Raw genomic sequence first — 19,499 nt, 5'->3', positions numbered from 1 at the left:
TTAATCATTAGAATTATCTTTATCTTTTCATTATTTTTTTTTAATAATGTCAACTGAAACATTGTGTGGAATTGTATTTTAATTAGCTCATTTGTAGCTGTCATTGTGGAAGCTCATCGAAGATGTGGTTGGCTATCTTTTTGTTTACATTATCTGGTCATCAAAACTAATTCAAAGTACTTCGTCTTCTTCATGACTCTGTTTTCCATAGTGCTATGTGTCATCTCTCGATACCATCTGTTGTTATTAATCTTCATTGTCCGGACTTGGGAATAGTAATACATTGTACTCACTCAATCTCATAATTCATGTCTGAGTGAACAGTGTGATGGTGGTGGTGGTGGGGGTGGGGGGGGGGGGGGGGGGGAGGGGGCAACTCTTGTTGTTTTGCTGTGTTCAGGTGACATATATATGCACTCATTTTGCACTATTGTCTGGAAATTTTGAATATAATTGATGTGAAGTTTAGAGATAACCAGTTAGTAACCTAGCGCATACAGTTGTATATTTCTTTTCACAAAGATACTGAAGCATGTTGTTATATAAATCACAAGGAACCTATCAAAAAGAAATGGTTAATCATAATTTTACATCAAAACTTCTTTTCAGTAATTGTACAGTGCTTTGTGACATATCAAATGCTGTGAATTGGGACTTGCAAGACAATTTCACATGTGATTGAAGCAATGATTTCTACAGAGTGATGGGATGCGATATGCTAAGAACTATATATATCCCTTTTAGTTCTAGGAGAAACGTTAGTGATTTTACACCTTGGATTATGATATTACTACAGTGTACCTAAGGTATTCATGTTTAGGAAACAGGAGGCAATTATTGCTACAATGTAGTAATTTGCAAAATATCAGTCAACTTGCAACATTTGTGAAAACAAAAACCATGAAATGAAATACTACATGATATTATACAGTATACTGTTTTGAGTGCTATTTGAAGGTTTGAATACAGACCTCACAAAAATCTAATTTTTTGGTGTTTTCATGTGTTTATTGTCAGATGACCTGACACATTTCCTGTCTTTTCCCTGTAGGAGATAAGCGTATGTGCAGTGCTTACCTCAGAGAAGTGTATTTAGTGAATTGGGCCAGAAATACCACGGTATTTTGTGAATGAGAATGGAGTACCAACTGAAATACCATGGTGTCTGTTACGGTCATGTCATCAGTGAGAACACAACAGTGACGACAAATTACCATGGCATTTATAGTACCGCAGTAATTCCAATGTAAATACACTTTAGAGTCAGACTAGAATAGAGAGTTACCATCTCACTTATTCTACAAAGTGCTGTATACACCATACTGTAAAACGAGGAATTTTCGCGTGCATTTTAATTTCGCGAATTTTGCGAGTGCCAAAATTCGCGAAATTAATTTTATGCACGCGAAAGTTTTTGTCTACACTACATGCATTGAACGCCAGTGGCAATTCGCGAAAATTTCATGCCACGAAAAAGGCTGTCGGCTGCAATTCGCGAAAATTTCATGCTGCAAATATATCATGTTTTATAGTATTCTTTGTGAGGTTTTTATTCTTGCAAATTTTGCTACTTAGTTGGGTCTAAGCGAATTTAGCAACACATGAAATCATTAACTCGATCTCGACATGAATGTGGTGTGTATTTAACCATGCATACGTTTCTCCGTTCGTAACTGTACTCCACGATCGCAAATTTGACCACTTGCTGAATTGTTGGGAAATTCTGAGTCAAGAAAATTTAGCATGTCCCCAGTAGAGTGGGTGAGAGTGAATGGGAGAAACACCATCAGCTCTCCCCCCCATGGGCTGCCTAATCAAAATGTTATGCATTGAAAAACGGCATGTGTCCAGACCCACGTAGTATGTTCCTAGCACTCTTTCTGAGGCTCATCCAAACATTGTTTTGTTTGTTTGTTGTTGTTTTTTTTTTGTTATCTGATTTCAGGAGAGAAATGGCAGCAAAAAAAAAAAAAATATGAAGACCTCTTTAGTCTTTTTGTTTTTTGTTTTTTTGCTTGTCAGCCAATTTGACAAGAGAATTGTCATTGGGTGAACCCCCCCCCCCCCCCCCCCCCCCCCCCCCCCGCTTAGCAAATAGCTAGATGTACCCCTGGAATATGATCTCTGTGAACAGATGAATTTGTGCAAACTTTCTTTTCATTCTGCCATTGTCTTCTTCCTTCCCTGAGCTCTGGGCATTCTTATATATCCTCTTTTTCCTGTGCGTCATTTTCGACGGAAACTGAAACGTGCTGCAAGAAGACCAACTTGTAGAAATGTGCCCATGCGGCGCTCACTGCTGAGAAGTCACCTTCTTGCTTTCTTATGGTAAACAGGGTGGCGAGACGAGCTTTAATAGAACATTCTATTTGCATCTTGTAACTCTCTTGCACTAAAGAGCGAGCTAGGTTAATTTTGAAGAGACAACTTCTCTCTTTCTGGTCCTGTAGAAGGCACCTTGATGTGTTTCACCAAGTTGCTTTCACATAGTGTGTATGACATGAATTCATTGCTAGTTTTTGGTCATCAATCTCTATATAGTGTACTGTATACATTGAATATTTCACAAGTTTTTATTTTTGCAAATTTTTGCGAGTCAGGTGCTATTTGTGAATTTAAAGACATGCTGAAATAGTCACTCTGATCCTGACGTGAATGTGATGTGCACATACATTTCTCTGTTCAGTACTGTACTCCACAGTTTCCAATTTAACCAACCCTCACAAAATCGTTGTGAAGTCCCAATATGGTGTAATAGTATGTTTGGAACCTGAAGTGTTGACATTCGTTACTAAATTTTAGATCATCAGTCTCTATAGTGTAACTTGTGATTGTTTAATCTGTTCTTACAGCTGGTGATTTACATGTAACTACATGAAATGATTAATTACATGGTAAACACAGCTGGTCTTAGAGGACTAACTTATGTTGTTTAGAGACTAAACTGATCATTATCTTCCTAAGTGCGTATAAAAGTTCTTGTTGTTGATCTGTGAAGTGATTTTAACAATTTGATGAATCTGTCATTTAAGGGGATGGTATAGTTTTGGTTGAGATGGGGCTTCGGGTTTCCAACTTTTTTTGTGAGATAATGCGAAACCTCTTGAAATAGGAAAGAGCATAGAATTCTAGGAGGAATTTAAGTTTGTATTTGATAAAAATTGACTTTGAAATGGCTGAGATATCCAAAGGCAAAGTAAAACAAAGCAGTCCTAATAAAAGATGCCACCTTTTATAAGAACCTCTTTGATTTTGTTTCTAGAATAAACTGTCTACAGTTATGGTTTATTGAGAAAATCAGTGATATTCTCTATCTCCTTATGTTTGCAGCTTTATTGCGAAATGTTTGTGCAGTAGGGTATTTTGTGACCAGTACAACTTAACATTACATCATGCAACAAGTCATTGATCCCTATGTTGATTAGTGGCTTTAAAGTTCAAATGATAGACCTCGATAGCAAAGATTATGATGGCGATCACAAAACGCTGCTGTATGATCAGTTTGGCAGTCAGATGTAAACGGCGGGGTTAAAGCTATTTTTATAGTTGAAGCTCTGCCTGTACAAATGTATTTCAGGTCACCTAAGGTCATAGAAATGTTGAAAGGAAATCTCACTCTTGATACTCAATTTAACCTGTTTACTCCTACATCACACATATTTTTACAGGTTTTACCCTTAAATACTTCTCCGTGGAACAGGTGTGGAAGAAGTGGTAGGATTTGTACTGCAAAATGGTTGCTCATTACATTGTATTGCAACAATGTTCTTCACTGTGTAGTGTTAGAAGATTTGTTGAAGGTGTGAGTACGTCATCTATTGAGCTACTGTAGAGCTATAATGGTGCTGATACGCCCTAAGCAGATAAGCCCTAAAGCCTATACATGGGATGTTGAGAGAGCCAGCTATTTTTTTTCCCCCGTCCTCCTGCCCGTGAGCCGGAGGGGAGCGGGGGAAGTTAGCAGGCCCACCATCTGGCCAGCTCGCCGAGCGCTGTCGCCTTCTGGAAGGCAAAGGAAACGCTTCCTGTAGATTAGGCGAGTCGTGATAGACACGATTGTACGGCTTTCCCGAATTGCCTTCAGACTACTTGGAAACGCCGTTATTTTTAAAAATCGACCTGTCAGCATGCAATCATAGTAAATCTCATTCCGGTAGAAAATTACGTCAATTTACATGATTTGCTAAAAAGCAATCTAATGGATGTGGTTATCAGAAAGTTGAAAATCAATATTTCCCTTCCCTTGCTGTGAACTATTTTTGGAAGACAAACTTTTACCTGTAGACTTCCATGATAAATTGTATAATGTGCATGACATATATTCAGTGGTGGTTTATATTCACACGTTTTGTAAACTGAGTGATGTTAGCTTGCAAAATCAACAAAATGGCAACTATGGACTGGTAGGAAATCACAAATTTTGTTTTGTGGAATGTGGTTCTCAATAGCAAAATTGTCTTAAAAGCTTGCAATCTAGGAAATATAGATAATATATGCTTGCAAAATATGCAGCATATTATACAGAACATATTAGACTTCTATAAGAGGTTTCGGGGAATCAGACATACATAAGAGATGGGGGGGGGGGGGTGGGTTAGTGTGTGCAGGTTTTGAATTGTTTTCCCAAGGATATGATTTTATTTGATTTGACAAGGTGTCAAAAAAAACCCCCAAAAGACAATTTTCAATGGATTACAGATTTACATCACAATCAGCTTACATACTGTTTTGTAAACAAATGATAATGGAAATATACCTGTAGTGTACCAAGACGACACAATTGTTATTATTAGTATTTTTGGAGTAACCTGAACAAGTACAGTATCTCCTAACAAAAATATCATCCATTGCCACTGTAACAGTAGTGCAATAGACTTTCCAGAAATGTTCCAAGTCCAGTATTCAAACGTGTACATAAATAGCCAACTGCTGTAGAATGCATCAATTAGTCGTAGAATACTCACAAACACACATGGATGTAGATAGGCTTAACATGCAGACATGTGAGACTTTGGAACTGAACTGTGCTCTTGTTGAAACAGTTAGGAAGGGCTTTGCCAATGTTAACTACATGACCTTTTTAAAAGTGGAGATAAGAAAAGAACCTGATATAGATTCCGATTGGAATGCAAACTGTTACAACAGGAAAGAATTTGAGACAAACAGGAAAAATACTTGTGTACAACAACAACAACAAGAAGAAACAAAACCGTCTGGCAAATATAACTTTATGAATTACCCAGACATTTTAGGATTGTAATTACAAATACAAATGATTAAAAAAAAGATAAGCTTGTTGTCAGAATGTTGCTTTGTAACAAGACATCTTCTGCTTTGTGACCATAAAGAAAGAAGAAAATAATGGTGGGGGATGTTCCTTCCAAAATTGATTATGATTCACCAAACTTAATCTGGAGGGGGGGGGGGGGGGGGGAGGAGGAGACCTGGTACCTTGCTTGTATTGAAAGCTTTAAAGCAACAAACGAAAAACCCTGAACATTTCTAGATTTTACGTAGAAACTATGGTAAACGTTGTGAGGCAATTACATATAAGCAACTCACCACTTGCATATTCATATTGACAGTTCAAGAACTTTTTTTTTTGTGAAAAAAAGTTAAACTTCACAATTTCATAACTACCCTCCTTGTTATCTGATTCCGATCTAATTTTCATGTTGTGCTTGTATAATTTTACTCTTTCTTTCTGGACTAACTTTTGAGTAGTCTGCAGTTTCCCTTTAAAGAAAGAGCCATTAGATGATCAAAAGATATCACCCATATGACTGATACTAGAAACTTGTAAAGCATCTACGTGATATAAAAAAAAGTAGATCATCATAAGGAGAGAGAGAGAGGGAGAGAGAGAGGTAAACGTTGACCCACGAGGGAGCCCTCCTTTCATCGTGGGCCTCGGAAATGGGGCAGACCTTGCTAGGCGTTTCCTCTGGGAGGAAGAGTCAAATTTATTGGCAGGAATCAAAACAGACGCAGAGCGGCTACCGCCACGATGGTCGCAATGGCAACAGATCGCTGGGCAGAATGACACTTGATACCCCAGCGCCTGGCTTGCCTTGCCTCGATGTTGGGGTACGATGAACATAGCCGCTTCTTTCTTCAAATATGCACATTATGAATACCACTATGAAGATGAACACTGCATAGACAAACAGTGCAGATGAGTGAATGATTTACTTTTCGTGGGGTATTAAAAGAAAGGTTGGAAAGAGACTATCCAATCAAAACTCCATAAACTGACTGTTTTGAACTGCCTATTTCCTGTGTCTGGTGGATTGACAATGACTTATTCTGTAAAGCTCTCTTTGCCATTATGACGATAGATAAAGAAATCCATATTATGCACAATTGTTCATGCTCTTGCTGAATAGGATTTGAAACTTTTGCTGAGTTCTTCAAATCGATGTGCTGTTTGCTGTCATTGGTCTCTCATTCCTCGTCAATGTAGAAAAATAGATTTTAGATATTGTATAGAATTATCAACTTCAGAAGACAGTATATCTTGTGTAGTTATGATGGCAGCATGAAGACATGGCTTGACCTGATACATTTGTCTGTTTCTGAGAACACACTACAGTATTCAGAGAAAACAGGAAGGAAACATCTCACTGCTTCTACCCTTCATCCATCTTAGTGCCACAGCATGGCAGCCATATATATTTGATTCCAAGAAAAATCTTGAATAAGATTGGGTTACAAATTTTGAAATTTTGCCAAAGAAGGAACCTTCATCATGTAAGTGCTAGGTTACTAAGTTATTTACTTGTGATCAGTGAAGTCCTAGAAAGCACACACAAGTGAATGAGTGTTGTTTGGTGCATTAGATATCTCGTTCAAACTTATGATTACATGGCTGTAAGGAAACTTTGTTACAGCTGTGTAAACATTCAAGTCCAGAAATTATTATCTACAGCTGTATATAATATTGTCTTTTTATTTAATTTGTTAGGCCGTGACAAATTTTCGAAATACCGAAAAGACAACAAAAAAACAACTAAACTGCTGGGAGTCACCTGTAAATAATTTTGGGTGAAGAATTTTCAAAGCTTTTTGATTGCTGAATTTATTACTGATTGTCAAACTGGCAACATACCAAGAAGATTAAAGTTTTAATTTCTCTCTCTAACTCTTTCTGATTTTGTGCAGATCATTGATTAAATGCATTTAAGTAGTTCTATTCTAATTTTTTCTCCAATGTAGGATTCAGAGTGAAATTCAGTTGCCAATTTAAGGATGAAAGTATGATAACTTCTGCAGCAAACTAATCCCAGGACCTGATGGGTTAGACCAAGTACTGTAAAAGTGTGGAAATTTTCGCTCATTTTCTGCAACCAGAAGGTAGTGCGAAAATAAAAGCACCCAAATATTTTTGCATGCCATATGTTCCAGTAATTAATGTCCTGATTCCGCGCGGCATTAAAACATGGGAAATTTATCTTACACGGCCCAGCACAAAAAATTACTCATGCAAAAATAATATTATCCAGTTTTACAGTATTCTTGATTCCATGGTTTACAGGGAGAAATTTTATGCCATGTTCATATTTCTTTGCAGAACCACCTTCAAAACCAATGGCTTAATTGTCCCATTGAGGATAAGCTGATTTTGCTATAATATGTACTGTATACGCTGTTATTTTCGCGCACAGATATTTTCACGAATGATGAGGTCATAGACATTTTCGCGAGATGTTGTTTTTGCGAATCATCACTGACTTTTATTTTAATGCTCTATTAACACAGCGCATGGAGGCATTTCGCGTGTTGTTAAATTCGCGATCCAACTGTGATTCGCGAAAATTAAACCCTCACGAAAATAACGGCTTATACAGTATTTTCCACAGACACCTGACTAAAGGGTACTCAGCACTCGTCTTCAATGCCATAAAGATTATCAGTCGTTGGTGTTATTGATGTGCGCTATTTGTTTGCTTGTTTGCACCTGGTAGAACACCGGTGTCTGTATTTTTGCAAAGCCTGCAGGGAACAATTAATGCCACCCTATACTTTGATGGATTAATGAATGAATTTTGAATTTATTACCCACGCCGATGAAAATCGGCAGGGGGTTATGTAAAGGGTTCCGTATGTTTGTTTGTTTGTTTGTTTGTTTGTTTTTTTGTTTTTTTGTTTGTTTGTTTGTTTGTTTGTTTGTTTGTGTACAAGATAACAAGAGAACGGGTAAACGGATTTGCACGAAATGTTCAGGGAATGTTTGGATAATGACAGGAAAGAATCGATTAGATTTTGGTGATAATCGGTTGACCCTTGCAAATTCTGTGTGACCTTGAAGTTTTGACCCCATGGTATAGTGACCATTCCGAAAATTTCCCGTTTCTCACTTTGCGATTTTCCGCTACCATACGAAGACATAAACTCCCCAACGATCCGACTTCGCTGCTCAAATGTTCGTAAGAATTCCGAAATTTACGTTTAGGCCTATTTGAGGGACTATGTCCTTCTAGATTTATGAAAGTTCGTTCTCCGTCATCACAAACTGGCCCGTATTTTGATGATTTTTCAAATTAACATTGATTGTTTTTTTCGTTGGAGGAGCATTTTGCTCGGTCGCAGTCACACTGCACGATATGCGTGCTCAATGTCAATGCGTGTGCAAGGCCGCTGAAAATGCATCGCGCTCTACACTGTTGGTGCAAAATTGCACCGGGGACGTTGCGGCGCTCGTTGGTGGCCGAATACTGGTGCAGTAGACATTTGCATTCAACCCTTGCATTGAATAATTCCCGTAGACACTAATCATAGGGGTAATTGCCTAGGGGGTACGTAAATTTTGTTTTTCTTTTTTGCTTTTGTGGATACCATCAAAGATCGTACACTCATACGACCTTTGATATCATCACACTCTCGGCTTGCTATAATCAAAATATCCCGCAAGAAAACGGCGTATTTCTCGATTTTTAGCGCTTTTTCCGCGACCCGTCGCGTAGACAATACTCTTAAAACTGGACTTAATTCGCGCGCGCTTGGAAAAGTTCCGATTCTGCACTTTTGACGGTGGAATTTGGGATTTTCGATGGATTTTTGGAGGAGACTTAAGGACTTTCCTGTACGTGAATGAGTGTTAATACCGTATGTGTAATTATGTGATTTGCGTGTGATGTGACTGTAGAACCAAAGATCGTACACTTCAGTGTACGATCTTTGGTAGAACTCACTGGCTGGTGATAAAGCACGCTGGCAATTAAGTGGCCGAATTCTGGTAGATGACCGAATGCACATTATGTTTACCCCGACTTTGTACTTAGGCGTGGGTCTGCCGCCTTTGACGGCCCCTCTCTAGTTATCCAATGCAATAATAATCATTGTGCTTGGTTGTAAGTATGCAGTCACGTAGAAAAAGCAAGGATAGTAGGAAGCAGAAAATAGCATGAATGCTAAAGTCGAGTCTGGCCCCTTTCAATTCAAGCTGTTGCAAAGTACTTGTATTTTTTCTTATTTATCTATTTTTTTTTTTACTGTGCAGTAATATGTTACCACAGTTATTTTTCTCCCTTATTAGTAGTGCAATAATTTGATAAAGAGTTCAATTGTGTCAATTTGTACAGGACAGAGAAAATTGTGACATGAGTACTTTTGTGAGATTCAGTGATACGTTTGATTATGGATGAAAATATCTTTGTAGCTCAAAAACTGAAATGGTGTTTTGTTTCATAGACTAACTGTAGCTTTAAAGTGGAGTATTGTACAAATATTATGTAGGCGTCAGTTGGAAGTGGTTGTAACTTTCTGGATCAAGTTACCTCCTATATAGGAAATGAAAATGGTTTGGGATTTCTTGAATTTCATATTATTTTTTATATCCTCAATATCACATTCCTTTTTGGCCTCTTGATAGCTCTGGCCTAGTTTTCTAAACATCATGTTGAGAATGAAACATGGGGATTTTGTTCTACAGTGTTTTTGGTTGAAAAGATGAAAATCCAGCACTGTTGTACGGACTATGAGAATTGATACTGTAGTAGCAATAATTTGCTCAACAATCTGTACTTTACTGCAATATAAAGGTAAAATGTAGTCTTTGAAACCAGTATAACAATTTGTTTGTTGGTAAATGAACTATCTAGTTAAGTCAGTGTTTTGATTATTAAGTGGTGGGATTCAGACTATCTCCATGCTCAAAATGTATCAAACACAAATGCCACATTTCGTCTCCATTCGAATAGTACATGTATAGATTTGCATAGTACATGTATAGATTTGCATGATGTTTATGTATAGATTTGCATGATGTTTATGTGTGTGTACTTATACTTTAGACTAACTTTAGTTGATGTACTCCTTTACTGTTAAAATCTTGGTGTGATACAGTAGGGAGAAATTTGCTTTTACATTTGTTATTATTATCATATTTGTTATTACCCACGCCGATGAAAATCGGCAGGGGGTTATGTAAAGGGTTCCGTATGTTTGTTTGTTTGTTTGTTTGTTTGTTTGTTTGTTTTTTTGTTTTTTTGTTTGTTTGTTTGTTTGTTTGTTTGTATGTTTGTTTGTTTGTTTGTTTGTTTGTTTGTTTGTTTGTGTACAAGATAACAAGAGAACGGGTAAACGGATTTGCACGAAATGTTCAGGGAATGTTTGGATAATGACAGGAAAGAATCGATTAGATTTTGGTGATAATCGGTTGACCCTTGCAAATTCTGTGTGACCTTGAAGTTTTGACCCCATGGTATAGTGACCATTCCGAAAATTTCCCGTTTCTCACTTTGCGATTTTCCGCTACCATACGAAGACATAAACTCCCCAACGATCCGACTTCGCTGCTCAAATGTTCGTAAGAATTCCGAAATTTACGTTTAGGCCTATTTGAGGGACTATGTCCTTCTAGATTTATGAAAGTTCGTTCTCCGTCATCACAAACTGGCCCGTATTTTGATGATTTTTCAAATTAACATTGATTGTTTTTTTCGTTGGAGAAGCATTTTGCTCGGTCGCAGTCACACTGCACGATATGCGTGCTCAATGTCAATGCGTGTGCAAGGCCGCTGAAAATGCATCGCGCTCTACACTGTTGGTGCAAAATTGCACCGGGGACGTTGCGGCGCTCGTTTGGTGGCCGAATACTGGTGCAGTAGACATTTGCATTCAACCCTTGCATTGAATAATTCCCGTAGACACTAATCATAGGGGTAATTGCCTAGGGGGTACGTAAATTTTGTTTTTCTTTTTTGCTTTTGTGGATACCATCAAAGATCGTACACTCATACGACCTTTGATATTTGATGATTTTTCAAATTAACATTGATTGTTTTTTTCGTTGGAGGAGCATTTTGCTCGGTCGCAGTCACACTGCACGATATGCGTGCTCAATGTCAATGCGTGTGCAAGGCCTGAAAATGCATCGCGCTCTACACTGTTGGTGCAAAATTGCACCGGGGACGTTGCGGCGCTCGTTGGTGGCCGAATACTTGTGCAGTAGACATTTGCATTCAACCCTTGCATTGAATAATTCCCGTAGACACTAATCATAGGGGTAATTGCCTAGGGGGTACGTAAATTTTGTTTTTCTTTTTTGCTTTTGTGGATACCATCAAAGATCGTACACTCATACGACCTTTGATATCATCACACTCTCGGCTTGCTATAATCAAAATATCCCGCAAGAAAACGGCGTATTTCTCGATTTTTAGCGCTTTTTCCGCGACCCGTCGCGTAGACAATACTCTTAAAACTGGACTTAATTCGCGCGCGCTTGGAAAAGTTCCGATTCTGCACTTTTGACGGTGGAATTTGGGATTTTTGATGGATTTTTGGAGGAGACTTAAGGACTTTCCTGTACGTGAATGAGTGTTAATACCGTATGTGTAATTATGTGATTTGCGTGTGATGTGACTGTAGAACCAAAGATCGTACACTTCAGTGTACGATCTTTGGTAGAACTCACTGGCTGGTGATAAAGCACACTGGCAATTAAGTGGCCGAATTCTGGTAGATGACCGAATGCACATTATGTTTACCCCGACTTTGTACTTAGGCGTGGGTCTGCCGCCTTTGACGGCCCCTCTCTAGTTATTATTATTATTATTATTATTATTATTATTATTATTATTATTATTATTATTATTATTATTATTATTATCCTCGTCATCATCATCATCATCATTATTGTCATTATTACTACTACTACAGCTACAATTGTTATTTTCACATTGCTATCAGTAGGAATATCATGTTATCTTCAATTTTTACCAAGTGCTTGATTTTGCCGATAAATCTTTACAGCACTTACAATTCACAACACCTATGCTGAATCATGCCTTATCATTTTATGCTTAATTCTTGTTGCAGAAATGTGCAACATCATAAGAAAAAAAACACCTTGTGTTATCAGTAGCTGCATGTCATGATAAAATAGCCAGAAAGTAGCAAGCAGTGTGTGGTAAAGCCTTATCACGTTGTCCATCTGTTTGTAGGCGTGTGGATGCAACTATGTTGAGTACCATATGACAGCAACGATCACTGACAGTTCACCATTGAATGGAACAGAATTACTGCTATAAATAAACCAGCTTTTCATGCCAAACAGCTGATGCCAAAATTGTCAGGTTCTTCAAGTTTGTCTGCCAAAACACTACCTGCAATAACACTGCCCATTTTAAAGTCATAAATAATAATCGCCAGTATACAGATACAACACAGATCTGGACTGCATGCATTGGCTATAGACATAAAGGAATAACAACATACATACTAAGTAGTTTATGTCAAACGTTGATGATTAGTATAGCATTCTAATACAGCACACTTGAGATTATTTCTCTCTGAATTTGATGGATAACCATCCTATTATTTCAGATTTTCATGAAGTATACTTAAAGGAGAACATTTTTTGCAATCTTAAAACTGAGTGTTTCACAAAATGAAAGAGACAATGGCCCACAGTATACAATGTACATGGCAATTATTAAGTCTTCCTTGTAAAGTTTTGGCTTGAGAAGATGTCTGTGCAGTAAGCACATGAAAGAGAATTTCAAGAATGCTCTTAGGTTGATATTTGCAGGTAGGGGTGTAGATTTGAACTTTTAGCTTTTTAGCATGAGACTTCAGCTAAAATTGTATTTCTAAGTTGGTATACTGCCTGTAGTTGTTCAAATGTGCATGACATTATATGGCTTTGCTATTAACTCTTTATGTGCCATTTTCACATGCCCGACTCATGCGTGCCAAGTTTGCATATTTTGCTCAAACGCACAAACCCGCACAAACCAATCGATAAATCACCAAATGCCGCAGTACAACGAAAACTTCAATCGCTATTCCATTCCTGTCACATGTAGCTCGCATTATGTAGTGATTGAATATCAACCTGTGTTCCCTATTGGATTTGTAAGTAAATTCTAATTTTCTGTCACTGTTTACAAGGGCAAAATTTATGCTTTGACAACTTAGTACCTACTGATCATTTGAAAGAAAAGTAATCATAGATTTGTCATAAAATTCACATATAGCCTATCTCAGCATTTTTTCTACAACTTTACTTTTTGCATGTCCAGTCTAACATACATCTATAAAAAGTTACATGGATCTAAAAACAGAATGTTTTCCCCAAATGCAAGCCTACGTGTAGTCGGAGAATAATGTGGCACACAGGAGGTTTACACAGTGGCACATAAAGAGTTAATAAAGAGAACTACTGCGTCAAAATCACGTCACCAGATATCTTGCTGTCTGTTACTATAAAGAAGAAGTGTAACAACCTGAAGAATTTGTTAATTAGAGTTGCTCATCTGCATAGAATACAAGGGAACTTACCTGGTAAACCCCAGCAGTCATATCTATTAAACATCTTACAGTGTCTGTTGGTATTAGCAAACATGATTGTATGAAAGCACCCCCCTTTAATACTAGAAAAGGGAAATTCCCTTGCATATGAAACTGTACAAGGGAAGCCTATGTCAGATAGTGTGTGTGACGCGGAGTGTGTGTGTGTGGGTCAAAGTATCTCTGTGTGTGATACACATTTCATAACTTCCTGTACTGGAAAAAGCTACCCCGTTTCCAAATAAGACACCCTTTTTTGTGACCCCCACCGGGAGGAATATCACAGTGTAGATGTGGTTACAATATCATCTGGAAAGAATAAATGTTGAAAAGTATGATTTTTCCCGTCTTCAAATCCTTTGCAGTTCCTTTTGTATGATGTATGCTTCTCTCTAGATCTCTGAGTTCTACTTGTTTCTGTTTGATGGAGTGTAAAACAATAGTCTCCTGTTAAGTGCCATAAAAAAATTTTTAATCATTGTTCAAAGGAGCATAGTATCATCACAAAGACCCAACATGCATGACAGTTACACTGTTACAGATTAAAAGACTCAACAAATGTATTTAGCTAAACTTCAACCAGAAAGTAACACAAAAACTAGTAGATCATCCAATTTGGTTGCGTTTATGTTCTTTGCAATTTAATATCTTAATTCATTCTACTGATTTTCTTCTTGATATTTATTATGCCTCAGCCACAGGGTGTTGCTAGAGCCATTATATTTTTGGGTGCTGTTCATTATTCCGAAGGTTCGTTATTCCGAAGGTTCGTTAATCCAAAACACACAAATTCCCTATGCCTAGAGGTTCGTTTATCCGAAAATGAAAAAGGGTTCGTTAATCCGAACATTTGTGGCGTTATTCTGAAGGTTTGTTAATCCGAAAATGAAATAGGGTGCGCTATTCCGAAGGCTCGATTATCCGAAAATTAAATAAGGTTTGTTATTCCGATGGTTTGTTAATCCGAAAATGAAATAGGGTTCGTTATTCCGAAGGTTCGTTGATCCGAAATGAAATAAGGTCCGTAACGAACCTTCGGAATAACGAGCCTTATTTCATTTTCGGATTAACGAACCTTCGGAATGGCGAACCTTATTTCATTTTCGGATTAACGAACCCTCGGAATAACGAACCTTTGGAATAAAGATCCATCGGAACAACGAACCTTTGGAATAACGAACTGTAACCATATTTTCAGGTTGTTCATCTGTTCATAATTGATTTTGTGGCTTACATTTTACATAAAAACCATGTTAGGTATGCACATGAAACTTGGCATGTGTACATCACAATTGCTTACTAATGAGTGGATGAAACTGAGCTCACATGCTCAAGGTCAAAGATCATGGTCAAATGCTAAAATTTCACTATTTGATGAATGATGAAACAGCATTTATATAGCACTATTTATCTTTAGAAACATTTCAAAGACTCTGCCTATGACATTTTCTGCCAGTCACTGATAAAGTACTAATATGTTAAACAAAAGACACTGGAATGCACCTCCCCGTAGACTAAGCATAACTTCCATGTTTCATTGTCTTTTGTTAATCAGTTCAGTAACAAGCTATAAACATGCTAGTTTTGCTTGGTCTAGGGGAAGGTGCATTCCAGTGTCTTAAATTGTTAACCACATCAACACTTAAGCAATGATTGACAGATGATATCACTGGCAGAAACTTGGGGTTAAGGAGGTTGTTTTTTTTTTCTGTAGGCAAATGCAAGTTATCTGAAAAAAGGAGAATAATTATTGTAGAATATAGCATGTATTTAGAAGTTCATTTGGCCACATAGTGATTGAGGGTGTCATGAATCGACACAAGTCGTGCATTTGCATTGCATACCCAGTAGTTCCTTTTATGGCAAGAGGAACTGTTTGTGCAGTCTGGATTTATTGAACCCCTGAGCAGAGTTCGAGCAAAGAATGATGATGATAGTAATGACCATAATAGTGATATAAAATCCATCCCCCACCACACACAAAACCCGACAACGAAAGCTTTCTAAATTCCTCCCATTCAAAAACCCAGGATTCTAGTAAAATACAGTTGGTTTGCTTTTATGCCAAGCATCAAGCATAGCACCTTTATTTTCCCCTTGATTTTATTTCAGCTTTAAACTGATATCTCTATTGGAATTATATATCTACATGTAGGTGTACAACCTGCATTCTCATACAGTGGTTCTTACACTCATCAACTTCACAGTGACATCAGTATAGCCCCATCTAGAGGGCATAACCATATAGGGTGTGCAGTGTGTACATGATCTAATGACATGTTGGAGAATGACTTTTGATGGCGAATAATTACTTATCCTTCTCTCTCTCTCTCTCTCTCTCTCTCCCAAACTTATTTTCTCTAGATGTGATGGCCGGATATATCAGTACAGAATTGTGCCAAACGTTGATGGCACTGGATTCCTCATGAAGGTGAGTTCATGACAAGATCTTTGCTGCCATAATGGCAACCATTTTGTAGTACATTTAAAACAAAACAGATGATTACAAATTATATGCATTGGATGGGAGTTGGTTGATTATGGAATTTATTTACCATGGTTGATAAGCTGCGATCTGTTGACTGACACATATATATTAGACATAATAAATGTTACTTCTGATGGCTATCTTCCAAAAATTGGTACCTTTTTTTTAAACCTGAAAATTAAAAGTATTATGTGAAAAACAGGGGAGAAGAGTTTATTATGCTAATTATGAATGTATGAACATGTGTTGGACAAATTGTGCATGATGCTCTCCAATTTTGTGCAAAATTTGGCATGGCCTGCACAGACGATATTTACATGGATAAAATCATTAGTCAATGTGCCAGTTAACAAATTTTAGCCTGTCTACCAGAACATGATAGACCTGTGTCCTGTGGGTAATTTTCATTATTTTGCGGTTTCATTAATCTGAAAGTGAAACAAGGTTCATTATTCTTAAAGTGTGCAATTAAAGAAACACTTATTCCATATACCTTTATGTTTTTTTTTAAATCTGAAGATGAAATAGGGTTTGTTAATCCAAATATTTGTGACATTATTCCAAAAGTTTGTTATTCCATAGGTTTGTTGGTCTGAAAATGAAATGTTAATGATTCATCATTATGAAGGTTCATTAATCTAAAAATTAAATATGGTTCATAATTCCACGAAGGTTTGATAATGTGAAAATGAAGTAAGGTTTGTTAATTCGAAAAAGAATAAAAAAGTGCTTACAAATGAACATTTGGAATGAAAAAAAAAATTGTTTTTTGGATTAATGGGCGTTCGTAGTAACAAACTTTTTTCTTTTTCAGATTAGCAAACCTTTTGAATAGTAAATGTTCTTTCATGTTCGGAATTACGAATCTTTGGAATAACGGACTGTAAATGAGTCTAGTTACCAAACAGCAGACTAGAGATTATAGTGTACACATGGTTAGTGTGTCAGTAGCCATGTTGGTCAGGGAACTTTGGGTGCGTTTATCAACTCCTTTTCTCGGCAGAAACAGGTTATCCAAACAGCTTTCAAGGAATTTTTACGAGTTGATAAACGCAAAGCTGTTTTGATAGCCCTTTAGGAAAGCCTTTTACGAAAGGGTGCGTTTATCAACTCTCCTTTCTCGGCAGAAACAGGTTATCCAAACAGCTTTCAAGGAATTTTCACGAGTTGATAAACGCAACGCTGTTTTGAAAGCCCTTTAGGAAAGCCTTTTCGAAAGCCCGAAATTTGTGACGATCCAAACAGGTTTCCTAAACAGGTTATCAGAAACCTGTTTGTAAAAGCCTTTTGAAGTTGATAAATGCAAAGCTGTTTTGAAAGCCCTTTAGGTCGCCCAATACTGCGGTTGCGCAACCATGCGTTTCCAGTTTCTGAAAAGACGCGCGCCACATAAAGTGCACACGAGTACGTGTACACAGGTGTATACATACAGCTGTGTGTAATGCACACATATGCTTGGAACAAGGAGATGTTTCTCTCACCAACAAGGTTTGAGAAATAAAGTAACAACAGTCTCATTCCCTTTGATCCCATGTCTCATGCCGCTACTCAGAAATATTTGAAGTATGTGCTAAACTGGAGCTGCCTCTCAGATAGGAAGACAATTGATTCATGTGGCATTGTATCATGACTCCTCACTCTCAAAGGAAGATATGTCTTTATGATGGTAATTGCTTTTCGCCGTCCCTTCTTAGAAAACAAGCGGCACATTAATAGTACAGGCAGTCAGGGCTTTGGAAAGGGCTCTCGAAAGGGCTATGGAAAGGGCTATGGAAAGGGCTATCGACAGTTGATAAACGCAGCCGACGAAAACAAGCGGCACATTAATAGTACAGGGAGTGGACAGGGCTTTCGAAAGGGCTATGGAAAGGGCTTTCGAAAGGGCTATGGAAAGGGCTATGGAAAGGGCTATCGAAAGGGCTTTCGAAAGTCGTTTAAACTGGGGAAAGTTGATAAACGCAGCCTTTGAGAGTTGTGTATGTGTGTGTGGTTAAAAGAGAAAAGTTGAATCAACTACAAATGTACTCATGGTGGGAATACACCAGGATGAATTAGAATCATGACTATGGGCAGCCCAGCATTGACAGGTAGTTTATTGCTCCAATTGTAGTACTACTGCAACATGAATGGAAACCATGCAGAGCTGGCTGGTTATAGGTAAGGTTTCACATGTATCATATACTTTTCCCTTGCTTGAAATATTGAAGGACTTGTTTTGTGACTTTAAAAAAAAAGATATAACGAGACAAGACAAATCATTACAAGACGGTACAGGACAGTACAGAACAAAAGAGAACTGCAATTTTCACTGAACTCCACAAACATCATGCAAATGAACAGATTCCAAATAACAACCATAACCTGTTACATTTGTGAACTCAAGAGGGAGCTGTTCAGTGAGATCACAGATTTGTAGCTGAAGTCACAAGCACAGTAGTTGGTATTTTAGTGCTGTATTTCTCATTGTGTTATCATTATCTGAATAGATGTTTCCATTTCTGACTTTGTAGCATTTGATTGAGTCATATGAATTATTCTTGGTGCAGCTTTGGTTTTACCCATTGTCACTTTAGTGAACCAATGAATAATGTATCTTGGAAATGCAGAAATAACACGGCTTGGAAAGTTCCTGTGATATAGCCAGTAATAGTGTTAGAAAATGTTTGCTCTTTTCCTTTCATGAACCTTTATTTTAATTTGTGAAAGAGAGAAAGTCAGGGGGTAAGAGAGACACATTTCTTAAACTTGTTATAGTGATGAAAGTGACATAAGTTAAGTAATTATCCAAATTCATGATATGATGTCATCTTTAATATTCATTCAAAAAAGAAATATCTCTCATTGGTATGGAGATTAATTTTTTTTTCTTATGTGCAAACCATACACAAACAAGTACCAGTTCATTTCATTTCATTTATTTCCACAGGGTAGATAAAAAGACATACAAACATTACATGAGCGCAACTTACATCATGCAAGATGCAATGCAATAAATATATAACATGTGGGGGAATCAACAATAGGCCATAAAGGCCTTTCAAAGGCTGATCCCTGACAATTAAAAATGGTACAATTATTAATTACTATCACAGAACAAAACATTACAGAATACAATGGACTATACAGATGACAAAACATTACAATAAACAAGTGATTAGGCAAGCAAAATATTATCTAAGTCATTCATGCATGTGTCAAACGAGATTACTGAATCAAA

General features: G+C 37.3%; 1 protein-coding gene across 1 annotated transcript in view; it reads left to right on the top strand.

Annotated features, from left to right (window-relative positions):
- Positions 1–19,499, top strand: part of LOC139725552 (phosphatidylinositol 3,4,5-trisphosphate 5-phosphatase 1-like) — a 94,110-nt gene that overhangs the window by 8,314 nt on the left and 66,297 nt on the right. Inside the window, exon 2 of the mRNA XM_071636643.1 lies at positions 16,159–16,225. Within this exon, the coding sequence (XP_071492744.1) occupies positions 16,159–16,225 (67 nt within the window). The remainder of the gene's footprint in view (positions 1–16,158; positions 16,226–19,499) is intronic.

Source organism: Diadema antillarum, unplaced genomic scaffold, assembly GCF_040938485.1.
Source record: "Diadema antillarum isolate AM-2024a unplaced genomic scaffold, OU_Dant_1.0 seq00000049_RagTag, whole genome shotgun sequence".
Classification (NCBI taxonomy): Eukaryota; Metazoa; Echinodermata; class Echinoidea; order Diadematoida; family Diadematidae; genus Diadema; species Diadema antillarum.
The sequence above is the reverse complement of the archived record's forward strand: the minus strand, read 5'-3'. Positions and strand labels throughout refer to the sequence as shown.